The sequence below is a fragment of the Lissotriton vulgaris genome, chromosome 5, assembly GCF_964263255.1.
Source record: "Lissotriton vulgaris chromosome 5, aLisVul1.2, whole genome shotgun sequence".
Taxonomy (NCBI): Eukaryota; Metazoa; Chordata; class Amphibia; order Caudata; family Salamandridae; genus Lissotriton; species Lissotriton vulgaris.
Genome location: NC_141693.1, coordinates 733508122 through 733532092, shown reverse-complemented (window position 1 = coordinate 733532092; position 23971 = coordinate 733508122). Strand labels below are relative to the sequence as shown.

Genomic DNA, 23971 nt, shown 5'->3' with positions numbered 1-23971 from the left:
ATTTTCAAAGGTGGAAGGGAATTGGAAGGGAGCATAACTCCAAGACTATCTAGATGGTTACTATCTGTTATGGAATTCCATTATGAAATTGAATATATTAAAGGAAAGAAAAATGTGATTGCCGACTATTTGTCAAGGATTCCTCTGGATGTAGAGTGTGATGAGGTTTGTGGTGATCTAGATGGTGACATGGGTGGCAGCACGGGAGTCATTGCTTTGTCATCTGAGGAATGGAGTAAGGCGATAGAAAGTGATTCAGCATTGAAAAAGGTGGAATCCAAAATCATCGAAGGGTGGAATTTTGATGATAACAAAGATTTTGAACTAGTAGAATTTTTTAAGGTCAGGGTCAGAATTGAGTCTAAGCTATGGAAATATTATGAAGAGATGGCAAATAGTACCTCCGAGAGGAGTAACGAAACATTCTTGAGATTATTCATGAAGGTCATCCAGGTCAAGGGATGTTGAAACGAAGAGTTAGAGAATCATTCTGGTTCCTGGGGTTAACAGTAAAGTTGAGGCTTTGGTGAAGGATTGTCAATCTTGCTTGAACAGTGATAAATCCAAAGTGGTACGTCAACCTCCTTTAGAATGTACAAAACTTCCTTCAAGACCATGGGAAAAATTATCTTTGGATTTTATTGGACCAGTTAATAAGTTAGGGATGAGAGATAGATTTATTCTTGTCTTAGTTGATTATCATTCTAAGTGGTTTGTGGTGGAAACCATGGGAGAAATTAATCAGACCCCCCAGGATATAGCAGCATTGATTAGCAAATTTAGCGGCACAAAAATGGAAATTTAGCGGCACAAATATGGAAATTTAGCGGCAATTTAGCGGCATTTTATTTAGCGGTTTTTCCTACAACAAACACAGATATCTTCGTTTTTTTAGTTGTTTAACAACATGAAACCACGTATATTTGGTTTATTTACAATGTAGACACTTTGTTTGGCTTCAAGGCTGCATATAGGACACGAAAATGTTAATGAATAATAATGCACACGATTTCAGTTTTTTGTCTTCACTTGTGCCATCGTGGAGGCGCCTTAATGATTGGTTCACATACAGCAGGCCCTGAACCTCGTCACCACTTCATTCCCCCCCCCCCAAATTTAAAATTGAATAATGTAGCATCATACTCATCTGGCTCCTTATCTCCATTATCATCATCTTCGTGAATGGATGGAAGTTATTTCAGTAGAGTTAACTGTCTAAACCCAAGCCACGGGAAAGCCGGTCTCCTCTAACATTAGTAACCAAGAGGCCATTGTTTAGCCCTCCTGACAGGTTCCACACCCACCTGCGTTTTACGGCATATTTCAAACAAGCATTACAAAACAGCTGAGCAAAACATCCTCACATGCACGCAATAAAAACACAGGCTGAAAAAAGTCTAATAGCGTTTGGGAAATATGTGTCAAAAAAATATGAACAACGTTTCCCATATTGCGAAACAAAAAATCCGACTATTGCTCTTTAACTCATATTAGTTTTCTCTTGATTTACACATCTAAATTTCATGAACATATTTCATGCTTGACACTGTATGCTTTCTTCACATTCTTTTTAGATGAAATCATGAAGAGTACTGGAGGGAGGCGGGCGAGGGAGAGATGGGCTGCTGTTAAACGAGGGTAGAGAAGTTTCTGAGAAATGAAAAGGGACGAGGTGGAGGGTGAGGTTTGGAGGGGTAGGTGGGCGAGGGTGGGGAGACGTTGGTGTCTGGTGAAAATAGAGGATGCTGCCAAAGCACGGGGAGGCCTCGGCTGGCGCCGGTCTCCTCTGGGGCACACATGTTGTTAGGTGCGCGGGCTTTGTCTCCTGCCTCAGTCTTGAGCCCTGAAGTTGGTCCCTGGTGAGGAGGGGGGTTCAGTTCCCGTTAGCGCTGTTTTCTCTCAGCGCGCTGCACCAGAGCAGGGAAGCTCCAGCAGCGGGCTCTGTCCTCAGCAGCACCGCGGCCGAGAAGACAGGACAGAGAAAGGGACGAGCAGAGCCCCTCCCCCGCCGCCCAGCAGAGGCGGCGAGACTTAGCCCCGAGAGCCCACGAGAGAGAGAAAGAGGGGTGAATAACAAAGCCTCATTAACAGGTGAATGGGTCTTTCAAAGACCTGTGAAGAGCTCCGTGCGGCTCTGTGTGTGCTCGGAAGCTGCCTCGGGCCCGGCTGACACACACGAAGGGAGGGGGCGCACAGCCAATGAAAGGCCATTGTTTGTTATGCTGTCTCCTAGTAGAGAAACTTTATGGTAAATATCGCGGCCAATATTGTTATTATCGCGGCCATCGCGGTAGTCTGCCGATTTCGCGATTTTTTCGTGAATCGCGAAATCGCGAAATGCTGGAGGGTCTGATTAATACTGGTAATGTTATAAGGTTTCTTGAAAAAGCTTTTCTTGAAGAAGGGATACCAGCTAGCATAGTGACAGACAACGGGGTACAGTTTGTTTCAAGAGAGATGGTGGATTACCTCAGAAGGATGGGTATTGCTCATAAGAAAGTAACTCTTTCTACCAGACCATTCGCCTGTAGTCTAAAAAAAGCAAATCAAATTATAATGGAAAATATACAGTTGTCTCTTGCTAATGGATTGTCTTGGAGAAAAGAGTTAAGGAAAATCATATGGATGCATAGAATTACTCCCCATTCTAGTACTGGTATCGCTCCTTTTATGTCTCTCAAGGGCAGAGAACCAGGAAAAAAAGAATGTCCTGTTTGGTTGTGTAAAAAGGACAACATATGGATTAATCGTGAAGAAATGTTAAAGAAAGTTGAAGAGGGTCAAGAAAAGATGAAAAGTGTATATGATTCCAGAAAAGGAGTAAAACAGATATCCATTCAAGTGGGTCAATGGGTCGTAGTACGGAAAAATGAATGAGTTTGTAAGGGTGAAAGCAAATATATAGGACCTTTTCAGGTAAGAAATGTAAAATCCAATGTTGTAATTTTAGAAGATGATACAATTTGGAGTTTAGGAAATGTTTTTAAAGTGTGTAGACCATAGAATATTCTTAGAAAATGTCTTCGGAATATTGCATATGCTTTTCAATATTTACTATATTTTTAGTGAACAAATTAGACATTATTTTTTTTTATTCTGGCTCAATTATTATTGTATTTTTATATGTTCATTGTATTGTGAAGAAGGGAGATATGTAAAGATATCTACTTGCCTATGTCATAGCCTTGTTACTTTGTTACATATAGAATGGGAGTGTAGGAATATTCTATGAGGAGCAGTTACTGAGAGTTATTGATGTGAAGCTGCTCTCGCTTGGATGCTGTTTAATGAATAAACTACAAGAAAACTACAAAGCAACGTGTGAAGGCTCTTCTTTTCACTATGCTACACGGTTTCCGGAAGCCATTGTATTAAGACATCCCGATGCATCTAGCATAGCCAAGGCCATGATCACGGTCTTCTCTCTGGTAGGATTTCCAAAGGAAATTTTGACCGATCAGGTGACCCCGTTTGAGTTTAAATTAAAGAAACAAGTATGCAATCAATTGGGTATTAAACAGATACGGACGGCGGCATATCACAAACAGACAGTCTGGTTGAGCGCTATAATGCTACCCTTAAGCTCACTTTAAAAAAAACTCCTGGCCCTGGAATCAAAATGGTGGGAAGACATGTTGCCCTTAGCTTTGTATGCCATCAGGTGTAAAACCTAAAACAGCACAGGGTATTCCCCGTTCGAGCTTCTTTATGGCCATCAACCAAGTTCCTTGTTGGACATGGTCCGTGAAAAATGATAAACAGAACCTAATATCGCTACGCCACTGATAGAATATGTAAGCAACCTCAAAACCCATCTAGAACAGATCCGTACTATATTCAGGAACAATATGGAGAGAGCACAGGAAGCACAAAAAAACACAATATGATAAGAAAACTAAGACCAGGACCTTTGCAGTGGAGGATGCTGTATTACTTATGATGGCCTCATCGGACCATAAACTTATAGGACAATGGCAGGGACCTTATATCGTCCTTGAACAGGTAACCCCGGTTACATATAGACTGGCCCTCGACAAAGAAAGAGGAACCTCCCAAGTATATCATGTCAACCTCCTCAAGAAGTGGGAGGGACCCCTTCCGACGCTCGTAGGAACGGTAGAAGCAGCAGTTCCTTTGTATGACCAATGTATTGACCAGGACCTCCCACAACCCTTAAAAAGCAAACTGGTCAATACTTTATCATCTCTACAGGGAATATTTTCTTTGACCCCAGGGAAAACCACGTTATTAGAACATTCCATTAAAACCATTCCCGGAAAGAAAGTGCGTCTCCCTCCCTATCGGATTCCTGAGGCCCGTAGGAACAACATCTGGGAAGAGGTACAGCAGATGCTGAAATTGGGCATAATAGAACCCTCTACTAGAGAGTGGCATTCCCCAATTGTTCTGGTGCCTAAACCGGATGGCTCGGTGCGATTCTGCATTGACTTTCGGGAGGTAAACAAAATCTCGGAATTCAACACCTACCCTCTTCCAAGGGTAGACGAAATGATCGAACGGATAGGGAGACCCAAATACATCAGTACCCTTGATTTATGCAAGGGATACTGGCAGATACCCCTGAGAGCTGAAGACAGGGAAAAGACAGCATTCTCTACCCCTGATGGCCTGTTTCACTTTAAAGTGTAACCCTTTGGGTTGCATGGGGGCACCTGCTACGTTTCAGAGGGCCCTGAACATAATCCTGCGGCCCAATGAAAGGTACTCTGGGGCGTACATTGATGATATTGACATCTATAGTGAGACATGGGAACAACACCTTGTCCACCTATACCAAGTGATCCAAGTCCTAGGGGAGTATGGTCTTAAAATCAATCCTACCAGGAGTCTTTTGGCTGCCCAAACGGCGGGATATTTAGGTTACTTGTTGGGGGAGGGAGTCATACGACCTTAAAGCAATAAACTGGCCGCGACATCCCAAATACCTTTTCCCCGGACTGCAAGGGACCTCCGAGCCTTTTTAGGATTACTTGGCTACTATCGAAGATTTATACCCCAATTCTCACAGATAGCAGCTCCTCTAATATACCTAATACATAAGACAGTAAAAACTGAAGCAAAACGGAGACATCCCACACCTGAAGTGATTAGAGCTTTCGAGTCCCTAAAGACATCACTAACATCAGATACAGTATTGGCAAGTCCCGATTATATATTACAAACAGATGCTTCAGATCACGGGTTGGTGGCAGTTCTATCCCAAAGAAACAGACGGGCAGAGGAAAAACCCTTACTGTATATCAGCAGAAAGCGGTTTCCTCGAGAACGAAATTACGCTGTCAATCGAAAAGAAAGCACTTGCTATCAAATGGGCGATTGACTCCTTGAAGTATTACCTGGAGGGACGCAAATTCACCTTTTATACAGACCATGCCCCCTTGGAATGGTTGGCCCATAATAAAGGGAACAATGAAAAGGTATTACGATGGTTCCTATCCCTGCAGCCCTACAGCTTCCAAACCAAGCATCGTAAAGGGACTGATCAGGTAAACGTGGTCTTCCTCTCCCGTTACCCTCATGGAAACCCTCCTAATAGAAGGACAGCAAGGAAAAGGGGATGTGAGGGGGCGCCGAACGGATCTCGTCCCTGGCCCCTAAATCCTAACGGAGACCGCTTACCTGTAGGAGCTAGGATCCAAAATCAAATGTTACGGATAACACCCTTCAAGAAGGTAAACACTCCCTTCCGTATTCTGCCCACACAGGATCAAGCCTCTCGGGATGTCACAGAGGAAGGAGGAGGGAGTAACCCTGGAAGCGGATCCGAGGAAGAAGAGAAAAAGAGCCAATCACAGCAAAGCAGGCGCGATGACGCCGGAGAAAGAAGGAAGTTGTCAAGTGAAGAGATGGTGAAGCCGAAGGACGCAAAATCGAGAGGAGACGAGGAACCAAGAGAAGACGAGGCGGAAGACGAAGAAGAAGACTAGAGGTGGTGTGAAGACTGGTGGTCCCGACATAGGGAGGCGAGAGAGGCGGTGAGTGGCAGGGGGGTGAGTGAAAGGGGGGAGGGAGAAAAGGCTGACAGCAAACATTCGGGCACAAGTGCACTTTCCCTTTTCCACTGTCCTCACGGGAGATTGATCCCTACTGTTGAATTTTTTTGAACTAATATATAGTGTGACATTAGGTACCCATCATACACATTTCCTGCCCCTTTTTCCTAGACACAGAATCCCCCCTATCCTCAGGAGTGATCCCTGAACTGATTCAGAAGCGTATTAAACCACCAAATTGGGTGTGGTGACGGGAATGCCATAGCCTGTGGAGGCGGAGCCGGTGAGTGGCTCAGGACAGGGGTGGTGGAAGGGGGGTGATTGAAAGGGGGGGGGGGGTGGGAGAAAAGGCTGATAGTAAAAATACGGGCACAAGTGCACTTTCCCTTTTTTACTGTCCTCACGGGAGATTGATCCCTACTGTTGAATTGTTTTGAACTAATATATAGTGTGACATTAGGTACCCATCGTGCACATTTCCCGTCCCTTTTTCCTAGACACCGAATTCCCCCTGATCCTCACTAGTGACTGCTGAATAGATTCAGAAGCGTATTAAACCACCAAATTGGGTGTGGTGACAGGAATGCCATAGCCTGCGGGTGTCCTATTTACAAAACGGACTGACGGCTCCTTTTCTTTTCATGATCATGAGCCTCTGTAGGAGACACCCTGACCATGGAGAAGATCTGTCTTTCGAGACAAATTCCGAAGACGTGTTGCCTGAAAGAGAGACTGATCACAAGGAAATCGAGGAAACACTATCTCCTTCCAGTTCTACACTTGAATTAGTAAATAAAAGTCGCCGACTTGCACATTACATACAGCCTCCTCGTCTATTTATCCGTCCCGCTCTCCCACAGTCTACAATTACACACTATCTATGTGGGGACCTAGGCATAAATTTACATTCTCTTTGTGTGGACTTGACTATGACTGGCATCACATACTATCTCTGCAGGCTATCAACCTGTCTATCATTAAAGACTGTCTCTGGAGGGACTAGAACGCGACAGCTATCACACACTTTCTCTACAGGTCTACAATCGCTTTTTCTGTGGGGCATGCGGGCATCCCTATTATTACACACTATTGCTTTGGGGACCTGGGCTTCACTATGATCACACAATATCCCTGCATCACTTGAGCATGACTGTAATCACAAACTATCTGTGCAGGCACCTGGGCATCACTATAATCACATACTACTCTGTAGGGCCCTGTGCATGCCAATTATAATCTACCATCTCTCCAGGAACTTCAACGTTACTATCATAACACTATCTATGTGGGGATGTGAACTTGACTGTAATCACACACAATCTCTGCGGAGATGTGAACATAAATAATCACACACCATCTATGAGGGGACTTCAACATGAATATAATCACCCACTATGTCTATGGGGACTTGAGAGTGATTACAATTAAATGTTATATCTGTGGGGATACTGTTATGAGACTATTTCTGAATGAATATTTGAACAACACTATCATAATACTCTCTATGTGGGGACTTGAATCTAAAAATAATCACACACTATCTGTGTGGGGACCTGGACATCCCTATACTCACAAACGATCTCTGTCGGGACCTAGGCATGCTAATACGCACTGACTATCTCTGTGGGAACTTGGGCATCCCTATAATCACACACTATCTCTGTGGGGACCTGGGCATCCATATACTCCCACACTATCTCTGTGGGGACCCCGGCACCCCTATAATGCGAAACAATCTCTGTGGGGACCTAGGCATCAATATAATCATATAGTCAATCAAATACTATCTTTGAACTTAACTATACTCACAAACCGTGGTACCTGGGTATTACTCTAATAGCACTATTTCTGCATGAACTGCTGCATGACTATCATCATACACAAAAAACAAACAAAATATCTGTGGAGACATGGGAATGACTATGATCACACACTACCTCTATGGTGACCTTGGCATCCCTATAATCACACACTATCTCTGTGGGAGACCTGGGCATCCATATACTCACACACTATCTTTGTGGGGACCTGGGTATACCTATACTCACACACTATCTTTGTGGGGACCTGGGTATACCTATACTCACACACTATCTCTGTGGGGACCTGGCCATCACTATAATCACACACTATCTCTGTGGGGACTAGGTATCAATATAACCATTCAAATATCAACTTTTGAACACAACTATAATCACAAACTATCTCTGTGGGGCCTGGGCAGAACTCTAATATCACTATTTCTGCACGAACTGCAGCATGACTGCCATCATACACCAAAACCAAATACAATATCTGTGGAGACGTGGGTATGACTATAATCAGACACTATCCTTTGGAGGATTTGAACAAAACTATAATCACACCGTATCTGTGTGGCAATCTGGGCATCCCTTTAGTGCCACACTGTCATGTGACTTCAACATAACTATCATTACGCGCTATGTGGAGACTTCAACATACATATAATCACGTACTATGTTTATGGGGACTTGAAAGTAGCTATAATTAAACACTATATCTGTGGAGAACTGGTATCAATATAAGCAGTGAATATGACATCACACACTATCAGCTCCAGAACATTACTATAATCTTGTATCATATCTTTGGGAACTATTAATGCACAGCCATATACACATGATGCCAATTGGATAATTTTATAAAAGAAAACTAGGTGGTCAGATGGCAACTGGGTTTTGCCACCAGACCACATTGCAGGATCTTCGGCATCTAAATTAATTCAACTGTGTTGTTTTCATAGTCCTTAAAGTTTGTGAGCACTCAGTAATAGGCTAGATATCTGTGAATATCTTTCCATGCACTTGATATGTTATTGTTTCCTGCTGAGAAATGTGTTATCATCAAAATCCATACTCTACTTGGTCCTAGGACACAATGAGCTATTCATATTTGCCTAAACTATCATGTAATTTAGGTACAGCACTGAAAAATAACATTTAGCCATTTGATTATGAATGTATTCAATCACAAATGATAATCATTAAGTTAGTGCCCGCAAGGATGGTAATACACGTTCAAGTCCCCACAAAGATGGTTCTGTGCGCGTGGATAAATAACAACATATTTGCAGAATTGAAGCAGGATCCAGTATTGTGATTTTTTTCTTAACATTTTTCTGTATTGGTATTTTTTTTAAACATTGGGAAGTGTTAGTCCCCACAAAACAGGTGTTCACACATAGTCCCATCAAGGATGTGTGTGTGTGTGTCTGTGAATGTGTGTCTGTGCGTATGGTGAGGCCATAAATACTGAATTTGGTGTGTGAATTACGATCTACATGGCTGTTGTTCGAATTCTGAGTCACAGATATAACCATATCTTGCTAATTCCAGCGGATTTTTGCTTTTAATCTTTGCTCATGGCTGTACTTAATAATGTTTAAGTGAATTGGAAAGTTTTTTTTGAAAAAGTTTGTTAAACTATTATAATTAATCCTAACCATAACTTCACTTTGACTTTATTATTTCTAATGTATTTCTGATTTTTAAATGACAGATTACAAATTTGTGCAGTATTACAGAATGAACCTGGTTCATGGCATTAAAATGCTTTACAAAATAACATTACTACAGTACACTTTTTTGGCACGGTGAGATTAAGGGGCTGGTTACGACCATGCCGAAGTGGACCGCCATGCCAGCACCCTGCTCCCGCACCGCCAACGCCGACCGCCTGCCAGATTAGGAGTTTTCTCCTGGTCTGGCAGGCGGTCCTTTGGCGTTCCCACTATGGTGCCTTTGAAAAAAGGCACCGCAAAGAAAACGTCAAAGCAAGTTCCTGCACCGCATACACTGCTAAGTCCATGCCATTCTGGAACTGGGTGTGCATGCACACAGGGGGGCACACCATGTGCCCCCCTGCATGCATCTCATTGTACACAAACACAGCGCCTTTTGTTTCCCCACCACCATGGCATGCAATGGCTCCAATGTGGACGTATAAATATATTGTGAAATACACAGAAAGACCTTAGTATGTATTAAACAAAAGAAGAAATTCGCCATCAATCAATTATGCAGCTAGGCAGTGACGAAGTTTAGGTACAGGGTACTCAAATCGCACAAGGGATTAAGACCTTGTAAGTTTAACAATAACATAACATTGTATTGTGATGAATACCACTGCAGGTGGTTTCAGTAGCACTTGTCAAGGCTTACCCACTGCCCTACCTCCTAGCTTATCAGAGAGTGCACAGTATTCTAGATCTCAAGGTGATAAAAATAATGTCTAGAAAAAGGAAGGAATGCCTCTGATGTCAGACACTTACACTGCTTTGGTATCCTAAGGGCCTCCAGGTCAGCTGACAGCACTTGGTGTAAAACTCCTCGGAACTGATAGAGCACCTTCAAGCTTTTTTCTTCTCCTATACAGGGATCATAGAATCCAGGCAGACCAGCCTAAAATGAGAAAACAACCAACATGTCAAATCTAAATTTCACTGGGTGACCACTACTGCACATGCCATTCATCAACTTTTATACCTCTTTTCTACAACACAGAATTTTGAGTCCCACTGAAAGAGGGTACAAATGCTTAACTTATTAATTTGCCATTACTTTACAATGCTACACGTGCTATTCTTTTAAGCTTACGAATAGCAAATCAAGTTTGTTTCATATGCATTTTTATTGAGAATCAGAAGTTTCAAGATTTGGTCATCAGTGGCCCTGGTGGGATTGGAGGACCACTGAAAGATGTCTGAAAATAAGACATCATCATATACTGAGGACCATGTCTAAAAGTTGATTTCTACCCCCTCTCCCTTCACTTCAGATACATTAAGCCCCTCTGCCAAACAACAAAATGAAGTAGAAAAATGATTACGACTTAAAAAGAAGCAAATAAGGACTGAGCTTCACGGAAATTTTCTCAGACGCTTGTGGATGTTAGTCTATGAAACTGCCGTCCTGAACATCTCCAAGTTGAAATATGCTGAAAGTGCTTAACTAACTAGAAAATGATTTGGAAGACAACATGGCTGAATAAAGTGAAGGCTGACAACACCCTGCAGCGCGACAATCGGGAGGTTAGAGTGAAAGTTGGGAAGGAAATGACCGGGACTCCAGTGGTGCATTAGAATCCTATCAGTAAGGCCTTCGATAAAAGAAAAGTGAAAAGACCACTAGTAAAGCCTGAGTACCACTAAAGGAATTTGGGGCTCCAAACTAGGAAAAATCTATTTAATGGAGTAACCAGACATTGAAGGAACAAGCAATTCCAACTTGCCACAAATTTTGTTTCCAGTTCTTGGTCCTGAGGAGAACCCGAAATTGGGGGTTCGAAACAAATCAACAATTTAGCACTAGGGAGTTGTTGAAGTGACTATTGGATACAGGGAACCTGTTTGTGAATACGGGTGCCTGTGTTGGGTTTAAAGAAATAAGGCACGTCAACACCTTGTGCAGCTTCAATGCAGGAGTATGGACAATTGAGATAAATAGGACACTCCATATGTAAAAAAGTGTGAACTGGAGCATTTTAATTTGCCACAAAAAATTAAATATTTGGCAAACGTGTTACAAACTGTCAAATTCACTATTTGTTTTCACAATGTTTGTCTATGTGTATGTGGTGGGTTTTCCAAATTTACTAAGATTTTGACTATTGGTGTGGCTTTCCAAAGTATATATGTTGATGTGTTAAATAAGGGAAAAAAAGGTTTGAATATATACTATGAAAAAATGTGTTCATGCTAATTACATGTCTTGATCATAGGTGAATAAAGCATTGTGTTTGCCAACTGATGTCAGAAAAGGTAGTTTGTTGTTCTTAATTTACCATTAATTTCAAATGTTACACAAGCTATTCATTAAAGCTTAAGAGTAGCAACTTAAGTTTATTTCTTATGCAGTTTTATTGAGAAGTTTTAGTAGCATACAAACCACGCTCATCACCAGATAGAGAACTGTACAGGGCATACAAGACTCCCCCATTCTCGCTTTGTACTCAATAACAGAAGATCCCATAGATATTTCAACTTCAACACAAATAGGACAAATTAGCAATGCATCTTTTTGGTGAAGCTTTAAAGCTCTCTAAAATGACTGTCAGTAGAGACAGTAAAACACAAACAATTGAAGAAGGGTCTGAGGGAAATTTAAAGACCTGCCCAGTTCGTATCCCCCTAACTGTAATCCTAACAAAAGAACCGGGGGTCTATAACGGAGCTTCAAGTACTCCGAGCTGCTGCAAAACTCCTACATAAGTGAGTAAGGCGCTAATAGAGCTATATAAGTCTCTATATCAGAATGTGTGCCAGGACAAACCTATCGAAGGACCTACTGAGATTGTTGGTAAGACCCGTACAGAGATGTGTTGGATTCCCATCAAATAGGTATGTAGATCAAGTGTTCTCATTTGGTCATCCAAAAATGGGGTGGTATGTTTTTTTGATCAATGAGACCCATCCATCGCCCTTACTCAATTGGATCGCACCATCAATCGCTAAGGTACCCATGAACAAATGATAAAGATGGGATCGAGTGCAGTGCAAAAATCAAAAGATGTGTGAGTTAAAAACAAGGGGCAAAAGGATCAATAGGCGAAAAACTCTAATGTAATTTGTCCTTTCCCTCAAACAAACAAGAACAATGCGCTGAGTTCCAGGAGAGGTGAGGTACACTCCCTGTACTATTCAGGTGAGTAACATTAGTAAGATAAATTGGCTTAATTAGTAGAAGCCAGTGCCAGGTCTTTCCTGTTTTGATAGGTCTTACTACAATTGATTTCTTGTTTCTTGTTAACAGATGTAAGAGACACCGTTTGGTACAGAGGAACACAATTTTGGATATTTATGTATATCCTTTACAGATTGTCGTTACGTTCACTTTATGTATGCAGTAGCTAATGCTTAGAACTCTGGCCCTGAAGAAAGCCATGGGATCTTGTCCCTACCGGCTGAAACATGTTGGCCTTGTAAATGCAGTTATATGTTTAGACTGCTTCCTCTGCATTGTTCTTGTTTGTTTGAGGGAAAGGACAAATTACATTAGAGTTTTTCGCCTATTGATCCTTTTACCCCTTGTTTTTAACTCACACATCTTTTGATTTTTGCACTGCACTCGATCCCATCTTTATCATTTGTTCATGGGTACCTTAGCGATTGATGGTGCGATCCAATTGAGTAAGGGCGATGGATGGGTCTCATTGATCAAGAGACACACCACCCCATTTTTGGATGACCAAATGAGAACACTTGATCTACATACCTATTTGATGGGAATCCAACACATCTCTGTACGGGTCTTACCAACAATCTCAGTAGGTCCTTCGACAGGTTTGTCCTGGCACGCATTCTGATATAGAGACTTATATAGCTCTATTAGCGCCTAACTCACTTATGTAGGAGTTTTGCAGAAGCTCGGATGTCAGTAGAGACAGCCAATCAAACATAGTCCAGGAAGATAGTATTTTAAGCAAAACATGCAACGAGGTATGACAGAGAAGTCTGTTGGAATAACAGCACAATTTGATGAAGTTGGTGCACGACATTTACAGTGTTAAGATTCTTCTAGAAATGAAACCATTATGGGGTGATACAGGCATGCAGCGGAAAGGGATTACCACATTAATGATCCTACTCTTAAGCAGTGGAGGATAAACAGAACTTGGTTTTTGACTGCATCGTAATTGGGTCCTGGCAAAAGGAGGATGTATTGTACATTTGACAGGCTTCTCCTTAGAGGTTCAACTCGAGTGCCATGCACAAAGGGAATTTACATATAAGTTTTTGTTGATAAAAGTTTAAAGATTAACAGTTAATGGATGGGGAGCTAATTAACTCTTGCTCAATAGAGGTTACAAGTTCATATTTCTTGATTCCTGAAGGCCTTGCTGGTCTGTACAGGGAACCTCTTATGTGTGCAAGTGTGTAACTGAGAACACTGTTGTGGAGGACTTTCCCATAACCAAGTCTGGAAACTGTTTTGGAGGACGAAGGCCTTGGTGACCCTAATAACTAGAAGACCGAACCAATGGCTTTTTTTGCCATGTGTTCCTTTAGTTGTATAGCGTTGAGAAGTGCAAAGCCAACACATTTTGCTTCCTGACTATCCGAGTGACATGAGAGGTCCTGGAAATGAACTTCAATGTGTTCAGGTTCATCTTTTGAAATCAGGTAAAAGTCTTGTGATTACTGCAGTTTAAACACCATAGTAGCTATAGTATTGAACATTCTAAGCAACAATGCCTACCATACTGATGGAAGATCCGTTGTATCATCTTAAATAGCGATCCCTTTCACTCAGGTCCATATAGTTTGCAGAATAATCATAAGCTCATGAGCAACTCAACAGGGGCCAGACTCTGCAAACACACCATCTCCACCAACTTCCAAACGCAATCTATTCTCTGCCAAAAGTATGCTAAAAGACACTGAAATCAGGAGAAGGAAGGTCATTGGGTGTCCTCAGGAAGGGAACGGAAGATTTTGGAATGCCAGTGGAAAAGTCAATACAGAAAGTAACTTGTACATACTTGTATGTTGAGTTTCCCTTTCTCCACACTCGTAGAAGTAAAAAGCATATCCAAGATAAAATGCTGTGGCATAGGAATAAACAATATAAGACCTCTCATGAGAGAATAAAATGAGGATAAGTTCAGTGAGAGACAAGACGGCAAGTGATCTTTAATAGGGACCCAAAAATCTGTCTGAAAACCTCACAGTGTAGGCACGAAGAAATAAAGAAGCTATCCAGCTCCACAGAGAAATAATTTAAGACCAGCAGGCTACAGAGCTAGAGATAAAACAAACACAAAGTAGAGAGAGCTACATGAACAATGCTTGAGGGACTATAAAGCTGCCATTACTGGAAAAAAAGATTGTACTATTCTAAGGTTACTGAATCAATTATATCTTCTAGAGAACTTTTTAATGTTATCAGCTCTCTTATTTCCCCTCCTGTTGCCGATTCATCTGATTTCTCCTAAGAACTTGCAACAAAATGGCAGACTTTTTCCGCACAAAATTACTGATATATATTCCACCTTGGAAGAATATAATGCAGAAATTGCTATAACTACTCTTTCTACATTTGACATGAATGTTTCAGTAACAATCGAAGTTGTACCGAGGCTTCTTAACTTCTCTTGCATGTCACTTGAAATGACGCATCACCTGCTAGAAGGAGTCACATCTGTGCCCCCCTTGGATGCTTGCCTCTTAAAGGTTTTAAAAATAGGTAGTGAAGTTATTGTCCCCCACCTTACCTCAGTACTGAATATGATTATTTTAGAGAGTCACTATCCCACCTCTTGGGAAACCGCTGTGGTCAAACCGCTTTTAAAAGAGCCCTCTCTGGATCCTACAGAATTAAAAAACTATTGCCCCATTTCTCTGTTACCGGTTCCAGCCAAGATCATGTAAAGGTACCTGAACTCACATATTAGCTCCTATCTGTTGGACTATCAGTTGCTTGATGGCTCGCAGCATGGCTTTAGAAGCAATCATAGCCCTGAGTTGGCGTTAACGGCGGTTTTTGACAACATCCGGGTCCAGGTTGATGCAGGTTATACTACCCTGCTGGTTCTTCTTGACCTTACCGCAGCTTTTGATACCCTGTCTCCTTTGAGGCTGGTGAACCGCCTCAGGAGAGATAGGGATCGGGGCCACGGCCCTTGAACTTCTTGCCTCTTTCCTTAGTGAGCGGGCACAGATAGTTAAAATGGGTCAATACTATTTGGCTTCAACCCCTTTGATATGTGGAGGTACGCAGGGCTTCTCAAGCCCAACACTTTTTAATATCTTCGTTGCCCTATTAGCCAAGGTTGTGAGATCTTTTGGATTTGAGGTGTTTTCTTATGCTGACGACACACAAATCATAGTGTCCATTACCAACAGCATTAGGGAATATGCCGCAAATTTCAAAAATTGCATGCAGGCAGTCTCATCCTGGATGGTGGAAAACTATCTGAAACTGAATGGGTAAAAGACTGAGATTTTGATTTTTGGGAACCAACATGACATCTGGTTGAGTGACTGGTGGCCTGATACTTTGGGCAGCTGCCCATCTCCTTTACCCCATGGGAAGAATCTGGGAGTTATATTGGACACATCTATGTCTCTAAACCTTCAGATTAGCAGAACAGTGTCCACCCGTTTTGGATTAATCAGGCTTCTTAGAAAAATCTCCCAGTTCCTTTTGTTTGCATCTCGAAAACAGGCAGTGATAGCCTCGATAATGTCCAGATTTTATTATTGTAATGCCTTCTATTTGGGCATTAACAAATGCTTGGTCCGACGATTGCAGTTAGTGCAGAATGCTGCAGCGCGACTGGTGATGGACTTGCCAAAGTACCACTCAGTTTCGGCTTCCCTCATCTCGCTGCGCTGGCTACCCCTGGATCAAATAATTCTTTTCAAGACTTTATGCCTGACCCACAATGCCTACTACGGCCTAGACCCTGATGCCATTAAAGCGATGTTCCAGCGCTATACCCCGACCAAGCAACTCCGGACTGCTAGCAAGAATTTGCTAGTAGTTCCCTGGTATTAAAGGGTCAGGTGGGGAGGCAGTGATTTTTCCACTGCCGCTGCTAGGCCGTGGAACTCCCTTCGGAAGGTTTATCTGGTATTGTGTCTCATTCTCTTTTCCGCAAGGCTTTGAAAACCAGGCCTTTTACACAGACTTTAGTATGAGTATTTTTATCCGGTTGTACAACAGTACTCTGTAGCACCTTGACGCCCCAGGGCTAAGTTAGCGCTTTATAAATTCAATATTCATTCATATTCATTCAGAGGTGGTGTCCTCGTGGAAGATGTTGATAATCATTTTTTTCTCGCGAATGGAAGATATACACAAAAGTAACAAGTTGGTATTGAAACAAAAATTGAAAATATTGACCCGATTCAGCAAGCAGCAGAACTAGACTCCTGGGTATTACGAGACATGAAAAAATGTTCTCCCAATAGTGACGCTCAAAAGAATGAGCTAATGGCTTGGAACACACTTAACATGAGTGAGGTGAATTGAAGTGTTAAACAAACCTCACACATTGTGCCAATGAATGGAAAACCTTCAACACTGATTTTTTTAATTTTCAAACATCATATCATCATGCAAAGAGGATAAAAACAGGCTTAAATCTTCGACAGAAAACCAAATAAGCAATTCATTTTAAATCAGGGGAAAGACGTAGAAACGGAGGTCTATGCACCACTGTGGTCTTTCTTTTCACTCGTCCATGAGAGAAAACACAGGGAGAATGTCTGTAGTTTAATCACTGAAGAATAACTTTGAAGATCCTTTGCTGTAAAAGCAGGTTTGCTGAAGTTGACCGAGAGAGATACAAAAAAAACTCTGCAATCAAAGGGGAAATCCAGAATCTCAAAACAAGCCTTTTGTGGGAAAACTGTAGACTCCAGGCATGCGTCTCGGAATAGTTAAAGAGTGCAAGTGCCCTAGACACCACTACTAAATTCAAGGCAGCAACAAGCTAAAATAGACCAATGATTGCTATGTGGCACACATCCTCCAGTAGTATCGGAGATCAGTGCGCAATAAATGCCTGTAATCAGTTGAAGACTATAATTTGCTGCGCTCCTTATCCATTTCCTATAAGGAAACATAAGACCTTGGACCAGAGGAAAATAGGAACGGCAGAAAAACTTGCGAACTTACTGCCCACTCTATGTTATTAACACGGGGTAGAGATGGTGCCCTTGCACATTTTAAGGACCTTTAGAATTGCATCATATTTAAGGGTACAGATGCAATGTCTCAATAAGAAAGGTTCTGAAGGCCATCATGTTCTGGAGGAGATAGAGGAAACATTAGTCCCAGCTTATCTAGGAATATGTCCAAGATATGGACAAAGTGGGGGTGCTTAAGTGATGGACAAACTCTGCAGAGTTTGTCATAGAAAGATCTGAAAGAAACCAGTTCCTGAAGTTTCAATCCCAACTAAATATACTATACAGAAGTGAACTGAGGTCCATTACGAGTATTCAGAGTGGAGGTAGGTTTCAACCCTGTAGCTCTATACCACCCAGGGGTCACAAGGCAGGACTGATAGAAGGCACAACAGAGAAAATACGTCCTTCAGAATCAGTAATCTTGTGATGAGTATATGCTAATGAGTTTTATTTTTATTGTTCGTGACAGGAGCTAAAACACAGTTACAAATAAACATCACAGGCACCCTTAGCACATTTTGAGTACATAAAAAGATATACTGAAACCTGAAGCTTTCATCACTAGACCCTTCGTTTTTATATATTTTGGTAGGGACCTTGAGAAAAGTTAAATATGCTTATCCTTACAATTTTTTTGTGCATTATTCAGGGCTTCATGGGTAAGTGGCGGTAAACTGGACCATGAGTGCATTAGTTTCTGTTTATGAAGGGCAGGGTGTGTTCAACGTGTTTGTGGAGAAATGTATTCTAACAGTTTGGGTTCCTTCCTTTTTCTCCAGTTTCTAGATTAGTAGGTGACATTGCTGAATTATGGCTAAAAAAAGCCAGGGTTTGTGTTTAGAAATGTTTTTTGTTTTATTTTTGATGGGTTCAGAAAATGATGCAGAGTAGAGGATTGTATTCCTTCTACTGTGTCTTCAGTTATTCTGACTGTCATCTTCTAGATTTTTATTGCCATATGCCCTGTGATTTATTTTAATGATTTTGCTTGCACCGAGGGGGGTTATGTTATTTGTGGATACCTTTTGGCTGGCATTGATTGGTTTTATCATTCTTAGTTATGCTTTGTTTTTTCAAAGTGTTAACCTAGGTAGGAACAAATTCGCTCTTTACAAGCAGTAAGGGAGCCTTACAACAATGCTAGGGAGTGGTGGGACAACTGAAGATCATGCACAACAGTGGGGAGGAAAGGGTGAATTCAGCTGCCAAGCCAGAAGAGCTATAAGGGCTTTTATCAATGATGGATGTTGCACTCCCTGAAATGCTAGGTCTTTAAATCCTTTGTGAAATCATAAGTGAAGGTGCAAACCTAGTATGAGAAGGGATTTTGTTTCAAATCCCTGGTGTGTCAATGTTGCAACTCGTGTTATGAATCCGCGATTTTCAGCAAAGAATTTTGGTGCACAAGTTCTTGATGCTTTGCAATCAGTGTAGAAAGTACAGAACTATTAGGTTTGAGAGGACTGACAATGCCGGAAGGATAAGGTGGGGTTCATGTTATCCCCTTTTCCAAGAGGGTGATATGGTAAATGAGTTCTCTACTGCACTAAATGAGGGCTCCTAACCAGATGAGCGCTATTACATTTTTGCAAGTCACAGCTGTTGTTCAAATTCAGTATGTAATCCCGATTTGGTTGCTAAACCTAACTGGGATTACCACTAATGCAGTAAAACACATTCATGATGTCTAACCTCAACAACTTACCAGGATATATCACCTGTTAATAGTAGGTGGGATGGAAACAGCCAAACATGATGATTTCCCTTAAGAAAGTGACGTGGAAGCACGATTTTGCATGTCGATTCCCCACTTTTCAACTATAGTCCACTTTGGAATACCACAGTATTACTACTCACTCAAATACCAACATGCATTGTTATATATCGTTTTGGGTGTGGCAATAATGAACAAGTTATCTTCAGTAATGCGCTTTCTGGAAGTTACTCTATTTCACCTCAGATTCCTCACCTTTGGAATATTCCCTGGCGCCAGTCTGGATCCAGAAGATTTAAAAAAGGACTGATCTATAATAACCCAACTCACCCCCCTCTGGGACACGAAACAACAGGGACGATTTAGGAATAGTAAGGGCTTTTGTCGATGGGACGACATTGGCATTTCCACGGTGGGGGACATGTGGCACAAGGGGAGGTCATATCATTTGAACGCCTTTAGTAACAGTATGAGTTGGCGCCCACCGAACTTTTTAGGTACACGCAAATAAAGCATGCTCTGACAGCAGCCATGCCACCGGGTAACGAGGTCCTGGAAGCTTTGCCTCTCGAAGATAGATTACTGACAGAATACATGCATAAGCGGGCCACGTCATTCACTTAACGGAAACTGATTAACAACCTTCCAGATTCCACGGTATCTCTCACGGTAAAATGGTCACACAAAAGTTAGGTGATATTGACGACAGTGCATGGCAGGAGGCGCTGGCTTTGCCAAAGGAGGTGGGTATACCCTCTCGCCTTAGGTTGGTACAGCTTGAAATTCTGCATCGGGCCTATTGCACCAGAGTCACACTGTCTAAAATGGGTAAAACATCACACCCATACTGTCTGAGGCGATGTGGGGAGGAGGGTACCTTTTACCATACCATATGGCACTGCCCGAAGATTCAAGAGTACTGGGCAAAAGTGATGAGGACGATAGCGCGACGGTGGTGTCGTTAACACCAGAGCCCAGGAGATGCTTGTTAAATATGTGGGAACCCAATGTCCTTACACACCCTGCGCAGGATTGGGCCACACTGGGAATCATTGCTAAACAAAATATTGCGCAGAAATGGGGGGCAGTGAAAGCACCGACACTCACCGCATGGTGTGAGAACATGGACCCGACAATGGTAGCAGAAAGAACTGTATTGATCAATTAGGGTTGCCCTCGGAAATGGAGCAGGATCTGGGGGGCCTGGAATGCATTCAGGGGAAATATATGTGACCCACCGGAGGAGCAGGCTGAGGCGGGTTTGGGAGATGATTTCTAGGGAGGGCAATATAAATGACATTTGAGGTTCTATCTACAAATATGATGTTGCAACTATCAATGAGTCAATGTATGGGTACTGTGATTTGCTGGTTTTCATTGAATATGTATAGTGCATGGAAGAAGTATGCCTTGTTAATGTTGATTATAATAAAAAGAAAAAAAAAGGACTGATCCCACAGGCCGCTAGGGTGCGCCGTGCGGCTCAGGGTTGGTTTCATTCCACCTTGGAAGTGATGCTGGAGCTGCATGAGCGCTACATATGCACATCAATGGCAATTCCTTTCTTAACACTGTACCCATCCCCGGAAGAACAGTCCAACAATAATCAGATGTAGCAGTGGCCAGATGTCTAATTTTATACCTTTTTTAGATGAAAAAGGGTCCATTCCAAAGAACGGGAAGGACAAAGGGGGGTGCGCAATCTGTGGTTAGATAAATGATGCACCTAAAAGAGTGTTAATGAAGATAAGCATCTTGTTCTCCCTATGGATACTTGTAACCACAGATTCTGCACTTTTAGAATACATACCAAAGCAGTATGTCCCAATATGGTGGGGCTGTGGAATGGATGAGACCAAAAAGCCCTGCAGGATTGATCGGCTGAAATGCCTCTCCCGTCAGACCTGGCTGTCAAGGCAGAAGTTCTTTGTGAACATGTGCACTGGTATCCATGTCGTGCCCTGGCAGATGTCAAGGACAAGCACTCAGTTTGCCAGTGTGAGTGGTAGAAGTCTTAGCCCCGGTGGAATAGGCCCTCAATCCTTTAAAGACTGCTTCTTGGTCACTTAGTTGCGGATCCTAATGCAGAAAACTATTCACCTTGACAGAGTCCTTAAATGCACTCCCTTGCCTTTCTGCACCCCAGAGAATTCCCACAGCTGATCATCCACCCATTGGTCTTTGGTACGATCGATGTAAAAGATTAACTGTGGCGGCTCCTCCGCTAAGTTGGAAGAGCGTTGCCCCACTGCGCAAAAAGGAAAAATAAAATGGCAATTACGTATCATTATCATTAAATTTTACCTATCGCATGCAGTTAGTGGCCTGTGTGCAGTATGGGGCAGGGCGGGGCTGGCCAGAGCAGGAGAGAAGTGGTTTGCACTCCCAAAGTGCTCATTAACTGTTTGGCCGGCCTTCGAATGGCGTGCACATGAAGAAAGTGAGGAACAAAGTAAGATCCCATTTTGGCATCACAAAGGTTTTGAGTCAAAACCTGTACTTATTAGAACAGGTGTTTTTAACAAGGACGGGTGGTCCAGCAAACGTAATAAGGGCCAAAAAGGTTGCCAATTAGGCTTTAACTGTGCCTCCTGCAAGTCCTTGTCGGCCAGAGTTAAAAACAAAATAATAATAAGACATCCAACAGTTTGGCCCATTACGGGTCAACATTGCGGTTGTAATACCGGGCTACATATTCATCTCATACCTGGCGTAGACAGACTTTGTTGAGGGACGCCTTACAGCCAGGATGACATCCACAAATTTAGGAGGAGTATCATACCCAATTAACTGCTGCCACTCAATCTACATACATAGAGGTGCAGATTGTGTAGGTGCAGGTGCATAACCATGCCCTTCTGCTATGACAGAACAGTCTCCCAAAATGTTAGCCTGATGCTCCTGCCCAGACATTCGGGGTAGCACACACTCCTGGCACATTTCGGAACCACTAAGATGACTAGGGCCCAGTCTTTCCTGACCTTCTTCAGAACTCAGGCAGGAGAGGCAGATAAAGAAAGGTGTACAGGAGTCCTGTGCTATAGTCTATCCAGAATGCAATCCAAAAGACCGCCTTCTTTGAAACTCCAGCAAGCAAAAGTTTTGACACAAGACATTCTTGGCAGTGGGAAAAGAGCTAACCAGGGTTCACCTCTTTGCTGGAAGATGCCCAGTGCCACCTCTAGGTTTAATCGCATTTGGTTATCCCCCCAGGCACCACCAATTGAGTTCACCTTCAGTTACGTTTAAAGATTCCACCAGGGAAATGCCCTGATGCTGTAGCCAGAGCACTTTCAAAAATAAACAGTAAAGATAATAAGACAAGCCGTGATGAGCTGCTTATATTTTTATCCAAGTCCAGCCGGACATGGATTTTATTTTCATAACAATAGTGGAATTGTAAAATGCATAAAAGACATTTAGAGAGCACAATCCTGTGCTTTTAACACAGAACAGAGAAGGTGAGGAATAAAGAATAGTTACAAGGAAAGGAAGATATCCCAGGCAAGAGGGGAGTGAGCAATCTGGGCACTTTTGGATTGAAGTTACAAGTGTTTTACCAGAGTAGTACATACAGGAATTTGATACACAATGGTTTTACTGTATAACTACTGTAAAAGGTCGACGTTTCGATCCCGCGCTCAAGGGTACAAGGGGATCATCATCAGGACTGTACAATTTAAGTATGCCTGGTAAAGACAATCATGCGCCTGTATGAAGAACAAAACAGGGAAAACAAGAAGGTTTTCAATTTTGGAAAAGAGTTTTCGAAGAAGAGAGAGTCAACAATGCTCAGCATATACAGTTATGGCAGTCCTCGGAATCGCAGTGAGGTGTATGTGCACTCACGGTGGAACAGATCATAAATGAGAAAATCGAGCAACAGTAGTGCATAGGACAGTGTGGATAAATTATAGTGACTTCGCGTTCCCGGTAAGGAGTGACCGCAAGAAGGTGAGAGTCAGCAACACTCGGCATATGCAGTTTATAACAATCCTCGGAATCGCAGTGAGTTCCCGGTAAGGAGTGACCGCAAGGAGGTGAGAGTCAGCAACACTCGGCATATGCAGTTTATAACAATCCTCGGAATCGCAGTGAGTAATAAGTGGACTCACGGTGGTTTAAGTACATAAAAAGCAACAACAATTGTGCAGGGGGCAGTGTATTGACTTTGCGTTCCCGGTGAGGAGTGCCCGCAATTAAGTGGCTAACGCAGCGATAGTGTCATGCGTTGGAGAACCAATGGGTGTGGAATGCATTAAGGTGCAAATGGGAGGGGGGGTGGTAGTAGGGGTTTTTTGGAAAAGAGTAGTACCTCCTAAATGAGGGGCAGCGAATAATGAAGTGCTCTAAGCCTGGCCAGCATTGGGTACAGCTGAGGTACTGTTGGGATGTTCTGGGGGGGTGGGGGGAGGGAACATAATTATCATAGGTGCCCGTAAGTTGCCAAGCTGGGATGGCGGTTAGTGGCGAGCCAAGAAAGTACCTTGCAAGGGGTAAAGTATCCGTCCGAAGTGGACGCCGGGGGTTTTTTGGCCGTCAATTAGTTGGCATTTCTCGGAGGGGGATTGACCTGGTTGGAGAGAA

General features: G+C 42.5%; 1 protein-coding gene across 1 annotated transcript in view; it reads right to left on the bottom strand.

The window, feature by feature from the left end:
• The window catches only part of DNAJC11 (DnaJ heat shock protein family (Hsp40) member C11), a 788848-nt gene that overhangs the window by 11215 nt on the left and 753662 nt on the right, over positions 1-23971 (bottom strand). Inside the window, exon 15 of the mRNA XM_086922163.1 lies at positions 10306-10435. Within this exon, the coding sequence (XP_086778289.1) occupies positions 10306-10435 (130 nt within the window). The remainder of the gene's footprint in view (positions 1-10305; positions 10436-23971) is intronic.